This window comes from Danio rerio, chromosome 19 (assembly GCF_052040795.2).
Source record: "Danio rerio strain M-AB ecotype USA chromosome 19, GRCz13ab, whole genome shotgun sequence".
Classification (NCBI taxonomy): domain Eukaryota; kingdom Metazoa; phylum Chordata; class Actinopteri; order Cypriniformes; family Danionidae; genus Danio; species Danio rerio.
Window position 1 is genome coordinate 45,490,001 of NC_141039.2, and position 12,572 is coordinate 45,502,572.

The following is a 12,572-nucleotide window of genomic DNA, read 5'->3' on the forward strand; positions in this document are numbered from 1 at the left end:
ACTGTTTGAGGCAGTAGCTGCACTCAGAGGGCAGTTCACTCACGGCCTTCTCCACCGCCAGATTCCTGCAGCACAGACTCTTACTGATCTCACAGCGGCAGTTCGGACACGTGGCCTGCTCCTCTTTCAGACGCGAGTCCGCAAGCAGGTGAATGAAGCAGCCTGCGCACATCAGGTGCCCATTCGTACACTGTGAAACGAGAGCATATACCTTCAGTTCACGATGAAATGCGAACTGAAATCATTCCTCAGTGTACAAGATCACTTCTCGTAGAATATGGAGATTGCGCATTTTCCCGAATGCAGTAGTTTCTTGTTTCTGTGTAGAACAACTACATTACCCATAATTCTGAGCTGATAATTCCACCATTCAGAGAGCTGCAGGGAGCGCTCCACCCATTGCAATTAATTACCTTTATCTTTACACTTATACTTGTGTATATATGCATATTTTGCAAGGACAATCTTCAGATATATCCATTGTTTTCATTTGTGTGTCATTTGCAAGGCTTCATGGGATTGTAGTTCTTTCAATCCCTCATGAATGTCATTTAGTTCAGTGTTTTTTTTTTATTCTTGATATCAATGTTTGTAATGTAGTTGTGATTCTCCTGATAGATTTTTTCATGCCTTATTAATATTTTAATGGGATACATGACTAAAAAAAAGCCCTTCTCAAATCAATGCTACTCAAAAAGTGGATGGACATTAATGCATTTTATAAAGTAACAAGTTAAATATAAACATAAACACTCAAATAAATACAGAAAAATAAAAAAGGTTTGTCAAACCTCAGGCTGTTCCCCATGTGTGCCGCTCTCCATATACTTCCATATGGATCCCCTGGTTAGCAAAGAATAGCTGGAATTTATTTTGACTAGAATTTTCAGTTCGAGCACTTTTTTTCCTCATTTAACATGCAAATGAGTTTCTTTAAACGCACCCAATTATGACTCAAACAACTTTACTGATAAATGGATGTTAGTCAAAAAGAATTCTAACAAATACATATAACATTTGATCTGTTTAAAGTAACAGGAGTGTTTAAAAAAACCTGCAGTTTGTTTTAAATATTTTAGACTTATAAATATGTTAGACTTTAATTAAAGGATATGTTACATAGTACTTGTACTCACAAATCTATAATTACAGAACATTAATTAAGAACATTTACATATTATAGGATTAATATTATTTGTATGTCGTCTTTTTACATACACATTAGTTTTTAGTTTTTTTATTAATATATTCTGATTTGTTCTTTATTGATTTTTATCTTAGTAATTTATTTGTTTGTCGCAAAGGAAAATTTTGTTAAAATAATAATCAAATAATATGTTCAAAGTAGGGCTGCACGATATTGAATGGAAAATTTCAAATTCAAATTATGGAAAATTTGGACATTGTGATATTTTATATAATAAAATAAAATATAATGTAAAAAAAATAAAAAATATAATAAAATATAATATAAAATAATAAAATATAATAAAACTAAATAAAATAAAATAAAATAAAATATAATTTCACCAGATGACTTAACACTTTTTTTCAATTACTTTAAATTAGTTAGGATAATTTTATAGGGCAGTGAAATATATTTTAATAAATGTATTATATACATATAATAAACAAAATACAGTCATAAATAAACACAACAAAGCACATATACTAGTGAATTTAACAGTGATTTATGATTTTCTGGGGAGAGTCTAACAGTATTCGGTTACAGAAGTTGAATAATCAAATGTAAAATCTTCTTCATATAAATTGTTCAATAAAATTAATCTTCATTAACCTTCTTTATGCTCTACTAAATGTGTTCACATAGTCACAGACCTTAAAAACATATGCAGATAATAACTTTCACTTTATTGTGCTTAAATTCTCCACAGATCTTCTGTGTTTTGACCTGTGGTTCCAGGTCATCTATATTCATAACTCAACATTGCACATCTTGCTATGTGACAATTGCGGACACACACATTGCAATACCGATGCTCAACAATATATTGTGCGACCCTAGTCCTTGGCAAGATGTTGCTTTTGGTGTCTGAGTCAAATTAAATAAAAAAAAACAAATCTAATTTATATTTACAGAAAGCATATTAAATGGATATTAATATGTGCGATCTTTTGTGAATATGAAATGTCAAAATAAAGATGGAATAAAATTTAATTGTACTTTAGTATAACCGAACTGTTTTTGTAAAATTAAACAACATACTAATTATGTCCTGTACTTATTAAATTTCATAAACAAAGAATAACTGTTCATACAACATTTTATTATATTTTAAACGTTTAAAAATTTGACAAACGGGTAAATGTTTTGAAGGATAGCAGCAAAATATAATATATTTAAAACGACAGTTAATGAATTTTGTAGGACTTTTAGTATCATTTTATTAAATTATTCACGTTTTAAATATGCCTGTTGAGGCTTTTGACACAAAAAAACTATTATTATTATACTAAACAACATTTAGTTTTCACAAATTTGACAAACCATTTACAACTCTATTATTTGAATGCATGTTTTATTCCATCATACCGATCAACGTTTGAGGTAAAACGGGTAAACACGCATGTAGTATTCTAAATTTAGTTAGTCCAAAGTTTGATTTGAATAAATGGGTTACTAGTTTACCAATTCACCATCTGATCTGTAACCAATGTTGAGTCTGTGTTTGAAGAACTCTGCATGCAGTTGCTTTAGTGAATTGTTTGTTTTGCTTCAGGGTTTTGCACATGTTCGTTTCATTTGATAGGATTCAAACCCTGATTCGGTAATAAACGGATTACATGGCATGAGCTTAATAGCGCTGATGCAGTGAGAGACACATCCTCCCTCCATCACATGACACTGTCAGGGTCAGGGAGAAAGGATGGCAGCTTTTCCTCATGTTAAGTGTCTAGTATATCCTGTCTGGTTTCAATATAAGCTTGAACACATTAGCAATGACCACTCTATTGTGAACAGGATGCATCTAATTATTAAGCAAATGGATGAGCCTAAATAAGGTTATGCAATGCTAAACAAAGTGAGGGAAAACATGAGAGGAAGTTCTTTTACAGCTGGTTTAGCCTGTGGCTTCAGGAGGATTATATGGGGTGCATATTTGGGGGAGGGGTGATCAGCGGGGCCCGGCAGGGATTGGGTTAAACAGGTCATGTGACCGTCCTGATTGTCATGTTTGCCTTTGAAGGCAAAAAACAGCTGCTCAGTTCAGTGTAACATTTAAAACCTTTGGAAAATAGCATGACATCAGTTATTATTGAAAAGAAATACCATGTACCTGGAATGAACGCCAGCATTTTATTAGATTTCATCATCACATGTTATGAGTCACAGACAGTGTGTAATCAATGACAGACAAACAATAACAATGACATGAAGGGGAAAAAACCTTGAGCACGTATAACCACATTTAAACGGATAGTGCACACACAAATAAAAATGTTTTATTTATTTACTACTGTTTACTATTTACTCTACATCAAGTGGTCTGTCTGAGTTTCTAAAATCTGTTTGACACAAAACAAAAGGTTTTAAAGAAAGCTAGAAACACCATTAACTGCCATAGTATTTGTATTTACTTTCTAATATGGAAGTCAATGCTTTCTACGTTTATTGTGTTCAACAGACTAAAGAAACCCAATGTTTATAACCACTTGAGGGAGAGTAAATTAGCAAATATTTGCCTAAACTATACCTTAAATACAGTTAATAACACATGTCGTGCATTCCAATACGTTTTACACACACACACACACACACACACACACACACACACACACACACATAATGCATCAAACATTTCTCTCCACTATAATAATGGCATTGTTTACCTGGTACACCGAGGCTTTAGGCAGGTCCAGACACACCGTGCAGCAGAGCACCGAGTACAGCCGCTCCTCCAGCTTCCCTGCTTCGCCCTCCTGCAGCCGGACGCGCTTTTTTGGCGGTGCGTCCGGGTCGGCCTCGCCAACCGAACCGTCCCTGCGCACCCCGGACTCCTCCTGGATACCTGCCAGTCCAGCGCTGCCCGGACCAGCATCCAGGGCGCCCCCCACAGGACCGACACCCAAACCCGAGGATGAGGAGCCCGGGGCGGCCGCGACTCCCAGTTCCATCCGCTCTTCCATCGAAGACATCCGAGGGATATTCGGGCTCACAGGATCCGCCGATTGTCAGTGTAAATCCGGCCTGTAATGATGATGATAATGGGGGGTCTTGGAGAGCCAACAATGCGCTCAGACGCAAACCATCAAGCGTAAACAGGCTAATTTCGGGTAATATGACTGTGTGATAGGGGACAGCGGATTTAATTTCATCTGTATGTCACTGCGGGCATGAATGATTGTGTTTTAGCATATATTAAGGTTGTGAAGAGAGAGAAAAACAAATAGGACTCAACAAAACAACAGGCTGTTGTTTAACGGCGTTATCCACCGTGACAGCACGCGCACGGCGACTCTCCGTGACCCCACCGGGTTATTCCTCCCCGGTCCACTTTCCGATCGCAACCGAGCACGATCCGGATTCGTCCGATAGCTGAAAAGTTATCAATTTGGTGCAGGGTCTCTTCGATAGTCCTTCCCTTAATCTACACTGCCATCTTTGTTTTTTTCTTGTCTGTCTCCTCCTCTTCTCTCTGTCCGGTTGTCCGTTTGTGATCCCGCCTATCCGGTGTCGTTTTACTCGGTGCAGGCTGAAGAATTGGCAAATGCTGTTGTCTGTTATTGAGCTGTCAGTGAAGCCGCTGCCGTTTTCAACGATGGCCGCTCTGCCCTTCCCTCTGGCGCGCCCTGATTGGCTGCGACAAATGTTGTGCTTCATCAGATGACTAGGGGTATTTAAAGAGCTATGTCCTGCGCATGCGCACCGGCTTCCTGCGGGTCATGGCTGAAGCTGTTTTATGAGTGAGGTGATATTTAAAAAAAAAAAACTTTTGTGATATGGTTACTTTAATAGTTGTTGTTTTTTAAAACGAGTATTAGGTGATTTAACTGTATTATTGCCATAGATATTTTAGCGTTTAAAAAAAAAGCAGAAACCTGTTCATACCCTAGTCAAAATCCCTTCATATGCGACAAAATGGCATCATCATCGTGGGACGTCATTTATTTAAATCAGGCTATTGTGCTTGATAGAACAGTTCTGAATAATCTTCAGGATCTGAATAAATCATGATTTCAAAAGAATATAATGCAGCTTAAAATATGAAAAATATTAATATTTTTTTCTTCTATTTTTTCTAATTTTTATTATTTTTATATTATTTTGTTTGACCCGAAACCTGAGTGACCCTCGGGGGGAGGGGAAATGCCCTCAGCCAATGAGATGCTGTGATCTGTGATGTACTAGTTTGGGCAAGACAGCTGTCAGTCTTGCCCAGCCTGAATAAGTGTGTGTGTGTGTGTGTGTGTGTGTGTGTGTGTGTGTGTGTGTGTGTGTGTGTGTGTGTGTGTGTGTGTGTGTGTGTGTAGGTGTGTGTGTGTGTGTGTGTGTGTGTGTGTTACATGGGGGATGAGAGTGTGTTTGGATTCGTTTTCTTTATTAATGGACTGAATAATAAAATAAGTAGTCTATAATAATATGCGTAGAGCAATGCAATACATGAGGTAGTAATAGTAATGAAGGCCTCAATGTAACTTTAGGAGGAGCTATATATAAATGTGTTATGTACACACTCGAAAATAAAGTTTCTCTATTTATATTGATGGTTCCAAGAAGAATGTTTGCATTCTACAAAAGATTCTTCACTGTGGAAAATAGATTTCCATTACATTAAATACTTAATGTTCTTAAAAGGTGATTATTATGGTGGCTTGAAAAGCCAACATACTGTTATCTCACTTAAACTTATTATTAGGCTGGCTTGTGTAGCAAGCCAGACTACTGTTATCCTATTAAACTTATTATTATTATTATTATTATTTATATTATTATTCTTCTTCTGAGACTAAAAATTAAACTCTATCTCCACCTAGACCTTTCAAGCTATGACCATCAAACTCGGGTCAGACCTCCGAACTATTCTGACTCGAGTTGCTATATCCTTTCCGACTGATCCGACTTTCGGTTTCCCGAAAAACGTCCCGGGACCGTCGGAAAAATCCCATAGACGTAACATTGGATCAAACTTTGTGACCTCATAACTCCGCATCAGAATGTCACACAGACTTCTAACTGGGCTCATTTAACTCAGACTATCAAACTGCCAATGACTGATCCCCTTTAAACTTTCTGGCCACGCCCTAGTAACCACTTTTGGACCCTAGAAACCGTCCCATAGACTTCCATTGCAAAAGACTCTCATTGACTTTACATGGGATCAAACTTTGTGAGCTCATAACTCTGCATCAGACTGTCATACAGACTAATGGCTAGGCTCATTTAACTCAGTCTAGCCAGCAGCCAATCACCGATGGCCTTTTAACTTTCTAGCCACACCCTAACAACCAGATACTGCACCCTAGCAACTGTCCCATAGACTGCAATTAAAGAGGTTCAGACTGATATTGTCATGCTGCAGTGTGATAGAGACATGGGGGTTGTGTTTAACTGTTCATACTGGCAAGAAGCTTTGATACATCATCAGTCTAAGCTGTCAATCAACTCCATAGCAACAAAACAGACTAACCTAGCAACGATATGGCACCAGCTATATCTCAGCATCAGAACATCGTAGAGAGGCGGGGGTTGGCTTGTTTGACTCATGCTCTTACACCATCTATCTATCTATCTATCTATCTATCTATCTATCTATCTATCTATCTATCTATCTATCTATCTATCTATCTATCTATCTATCTATCTATCTATCTATCTATCATCTATCTATCTATCTCTACCTATCTATCTATGTATCTATCTACCTTTATCTATCTACCTCTACCTTTCTATTTATCTATCTATCTATCTATCTATCTGTCTATCTGTCTGTCTGTCTGTCTCTATCTATCTATCTATCTATCTATCTATCTATCTATCTATCTATCTATCTATCTATCTATCTATCTATCTATCTATCTATCTATCTATCTATCTATCTACCTCTACCTATCTATCTATCTATCTATCTATCTATCTATCTATCTATCTATCATGCTAACAACATGCTAATTCATGCTAGAATCATGCTGGTTACATGCTAATTCATGCTAGAATCATGCTAGTCACATGCTAATTCATGCTAGAATCATGCTAGTCACATGCTAATTCATGCTAGAATCATGCTAGTCACATGCTAATTCATGCTAGAATCATGCTAACAACATGCTAAATCATGCTAGAATCATGCTAATTTATGCTAAAATCATGCTAGTAACATGCTAATCCATTCTAGAATCATGCTAACAACATGCTAATTCATGCTAGATTCATGCTAGTAACATGCTAATTCATGCTAGAATCATGCTAGTATCATGCTAATTCATGCTAGCATCATGCTAGAATCATGCTAATTCATGCTAGAATCATGCTAGTAACATGCTAATTCATGCTAGAATCATGCTAACAACATGCTAATTCATGCTAGAATCATGCTAGTAACATGCTAATTCATGCTAGAATCATGCTAACAACATGCTAATTCATGCTAGAATCATGCTAGTAACATGCTAATTCATGCTAGAATCATGCTAACAACATGCTAATTCATGGTAGAATCATGCTAGTAACATACTAATTCATGCTAGAATCATGCTAACAACATGCTAATTCATGCTAGAATCATGCTAACAACATGCTAATTCATGCTAGAATCATGCTAGTGAAATGCTAATTCATGCTAGAATCATGCTAACAACATGCTAATTCATGCTAGAATTATGCTAACAACATGCTAATTCATGCTAGAATCATGCTAGTGAAATGCTAAAATCATGCTAGTAACATGCTAAATCATGCTAGAATCATGCTAACAACATGCTAATTCATGCTAGAATCATGCTAACAACATGCTAATTCATGCTAGAATTGTGCTAATTCATGCTAAAATCATGCTAGTAACATGATAATTCATGCTAGAATCATGCTAGTAACATGCTAATTCATGCTAGAATCGTGCTAACAACATGCTAATTCATGTTAAAATCATGCTAACAACATGCTAATTATTGCTAAAATCATGCTAGTAACATGCTAATTCACGCTAAAATCATGCTAACAACATGCTAATTCATGCTAAAATCATGCTAGTAACATGCTAATTCATGCTAGAATCATGCTAACAACATGCTATATCACGTTAAAATCATGGTAATAACATGCTTATCTATCTATCTATCTATCTATCTATCTATCTATCTATCTATCTATCTATCTATCTATCTATCTATCTATCTATCTATCTATCTATCTATCTTTTCATACTTTTTAAAACTGTTTAAATAAACTATTACCGTCAGGCTTTCACAAGCCAGCCTCAAAGTTTGTTCTCAAACTTTAAGAATCTAGTTATTCTTCTTCTTCTTTCTTCTGAGACTAATTTTAAAGTCTATCTCCTCCTAACCCTTTCAAGCTTCATACCTCAAACTTTCGTCAAACCTTCAAACTGGTCTGACTCGGGTTGCTATATCTTTTCCGACTGATCCGACTTTCGGTTTTCCGAAAAACGACCCGGAAAATTCCCAAAATTCCCATTGACTTAACATTGGGTCAAACTTTGTGACCTCATAACTCTGCATCAGACGTTCCTACAGACTTCTAACTGGGCTCATTTAACTCAGTCTAGCCAGCAGCCAATAACTGATGACCTTTAAACTTACTAGCCACTCCCTAGCAACCACTTTTGGCACCCTAGCAACTGTCCCATAGACTTCCATTGTAAAAGACTGCCATTGACTTAACATTGAGTCAACCTTTGTGAGCTCATAACTCTGCATCAGACTGTCCTACAGACTAGAGTCAGGCCTCATTCAACTCAGTCTAGTCAGCAGCCAATCACTGATGACCTTTAGACTTACTAGCCACTCCCTAGCAACCACTTATGGCACCCTAGCAACTGTCCCGTAGACTTCCATTCAAAAGACTCTCATTGACTTAACATGGGATCAAACTTTGTGAGCTCATAACTCTGCATCAGACTGTCATAGAGACTAATGGCTGAGCTCAATTAACTCAGTCTAGCCAGCAGCCAATCACTGATGGCCTTTTAACTTTCTAGCCACACCCCTAACTACCACATACTGCACCCTAGCAACTGTCCTATAGAATGTAGTTAGCTGTGCTATCAAATGCTTACATGCATATCTTTGCATAGCAGTGTCCTATTGACTTGGGGGATGGCTCATCTGACTCAGACAACCAATGAGCATCTCAATATGATAATAAAGCTCACAAGCCACGCCCCCAAATTGATTCCATAGACTTCCATTAAAATAGGCCAAGATGCATATCTTTGCATAGCAGTGTCATAGAGACACGGGGGTTGGTTCATTAGACTAAGACAACCAACCACATTCAAGTTAACTCTGTAACCTCGCCCATAGCAACAAAACAGAGTACCCTAGCAACCATTCATCAACAGCTATATCTCAGCATCAGAACATCGTAGAGACTTGGAGATTGGCTCGTTTGACTCATGCTAGCAAACGAAACTTCCTATATGCTACACATGCTAGCAGTGACTAGCTACATGCTAATATTGACTAGCCAAGTACTGTAACTTGCTAGAAATGCTTACTAAGTATAAATGTTTTATCAAGCATGTATGTGAGGCTTGCCTAGTAACCAACCAGGGTACCCTAGCAACTGCCTAGCAACCACCCAAATTACCCTAGCAACCGCCTAGCAACCACCTAGCAATGGCCTAGTAATGCCTTAGTAAGGGCCTAGCGACCACTCAGGACACCCTAGCAACCGCTTAGCAACCACTCAGAATACCTTAGCAACCACCTAGCAACACCTTAGCAACCACCTAGCAACCACTTGGGACACCTTAGCAACCACCTAGCAACACCTTAGCAACCACCTAGCAACCACTCAGAACACCCTAGCAACTGCCTAGCAACGCCTTAGCAACCACCTAGCAACCACTCAGGACACCCTAGCAACCACCTAGCAACACCTTAGCAACCACCTAGCAACCACTCAGGACACCCTAGCAACCACCTAGCAACGCCTTAGCAACCACTCAGAACACCCTAGCAACCATCTAGCAACCACTTAGGACACCTTAGCAACCACCTAGCAACACCTTAGCAACCACTCAGAACACCCTAGCAACCGCCTAGCAACACCTTAGCAACCACCTAGCAACCACTTAGGACACCCTAGCAACCGCCTAGCAACACCTTAGCAACCACCTAGCAACACCTTAGCAACCACCTAGCAACCACTCAGGACACCTTAGCAACCACCTAGCAACACCTTAGCAACCACCTAGCAACCACTCAGAACACCCTAGCAACCGCCTAGCAACACCTTAGCAACCACCTAGCAACCACTCAGGACACCTTAGCAACCACCTAGCAACACCTTAGCAAACACCTAGCAACCACTCAGAACACCCTAGCAACCGCCTAGCAACACCCTAGCAACGCCTTAGCAACCACTCAGAATACCCTAGCAACCACCTAGCAACCACTTAGGACACCTTAGCAACCACCTAGCAACACCTTAGCAACCACTCAGAACACCCTAGCAACCGCCTAGCAACACCTTAGCAACCACCTAGCAACCACTCAGAATACCCTAGCGACCACCTTGCAACACCTTAGTAACCACTTAGCAACTAGTCAGAACACCTTAGCAACTGCCTAGCACCACCTTAGCAACCACCTAGCAACCCCTCAAAACACCCTAGCAACCGTCTAGCAACACCCTAGCAACCACCAAGCAAATAGTCAGACCACCTTAGCAACTGCCTTGCACCACCTTAGCAACCACCTAGCAACCACTTAAAACACCCTAGCAACCGCCTAGTAAAATGCTAATTCATGCTAGAATCATGCTAACAACATGCTAATTCATGCTAGAATCATGCTAGTAACATGCTAATTTATGCTAGATGTATGCAAACAACATGCTAATTCATGCTAGAATCATGCTAGTAACATGCTAATTCATGCTAGAATCATGCTAACAACATGCTAATTCATGTAAGAATCATGCTACTAACATGCTAATTCATGCTAGAATTATCCTAGTAGCATGCTAATTCATGCTAGAATCATGCTAGTAACATGCTAATTCATGCTAGAATCACGCTTACAACATGCTAATTCATGCTAGAATCATGCTAGTAACATGCTAATTCATGCTAGAATCATGCTAACAACATGCTAATTCATGTAAGAATCATGCTACTAACATGCTAATTCATGCTAGTAATATGTTAACTCAAGCTAAAATCATACTAACATTCTATTTACACTTTAAAACCACTTCAAACTTTCAGATTCGGCTTTTCAAGCCACCATAAAGTTTGTCCTCAAACTTTAATATCTAGTTATTATTCAAATTGAAGTGAATGTTTTTTTTTTTAAGAAGATACTTTATTTTTGTCTTGTTTTGCAGGGAATAGGATGTACTAAAGTCAGTACACAAATTAGGTTATAACCTTGAACCTAACTTTAACCTTTATATAACCAAGTACTTTATTAGGTAAATGCAAAATAAGTGCATAAATAAATAAAATGCAACCAAGTTCTCTCTAATTGGTGTTACTGAAAAACATCCTGGCACCTTGAGTTTTACAGGGGTTTATTTTTTACTTCAGATCTGTTGACTTGCATTTTATGAATCACTGATGACCATGATTGAAGCTAAAAATCTTTAATGATCTACTAAAGTTAAAAAGGGACCATTGTGGATTGCATGAGGGTGCAAATGTTCATTTTAGGGGAATGATCCCTGTAAAATTGTGTATTTTAGCACTCCTTTAGGCTTGTTTTATTACATGTCACCATGAAGGTTCAAGGACTGAAGTCACCTGACAAGGACCAGGGCTTTCTTCATTAATAATTACCTTTTGACCACTTGATCTTTATGTGTTTTTGAACTTACCATAATCACAACAATCTGGGGAATGTTAACAATGTATCATCATATATGGTTTAGCAAGAAAAAGTTTATTGGTACACATAATAATAATAATAATAATAATAATAATAATAATAATAAAAGTATAAAATCATTGAAAATATGAATATTATTTGATATTTCCTATCTTTTTTTTTTTTTGGTCTAAATGACCAAGCATACGCTCAAAAATGTTGCTGCTTGTTCAGACTATTTAAAAATGAGCTGACAATTCTTGAGCTGTTTTTGGGACAACTTCATTGTTTTAAGCAAAACCCTCTTAAATTTGTTAACTTTATCGATTTGTGTTGGGACAACATTGATGAATATTGTGAACCCTGTATTTTTACAGTGTAAAGCATATTGTAAAAAAAACATGTTACCACTATTTATAACATTTTAGTCAGGCGGCGTGGTGTTGCAGTGGGTAGCGCTGTCGCCTGACAGCAAGAAAATTGCTGGTTCGAGCCTCGGCAGGGCCAGTTGGAGTTTTCATGTTCTTGTGGGTTTCCTCCAGGTGCTCTGGTTGTTGCCCCCA

General features: G+C 37.9%; 1 protein-coding gene across 1 annotated transcript in view; it reads right to left on the minus strand.

Annotated features, from left to right (window-relative positions):
* The window catches only part of zftraf1 (zinc finger TRAF-type and ring finger containing 1), an 11,272-nt gene extending 6,646 nt beyond the window's left edge, over positions 1-4,626 (minus strand). The window contains exons 1-2 of the mRNA NM_001076740.2: positions 3,853-4,626; positions 1-190 (exon numbers count right to left, since the gene is read on the minus strand). The exon at positions 1-190 is cut by the window's left edge and continues 49 nt beyond it. Coding sequence (NP_001070208.2) covers positions 1-190; positions 3,853-4,158 — 496 coding nt within the window. The 5' untranslated portion in view covers positions 4,159-4,626. The remainder of the gene's footprint in view (positions 191-3,852) is intronic.
* Between the last annotated feature and the right edge of the window lie 7,946 nt (positions 4,627-12,572).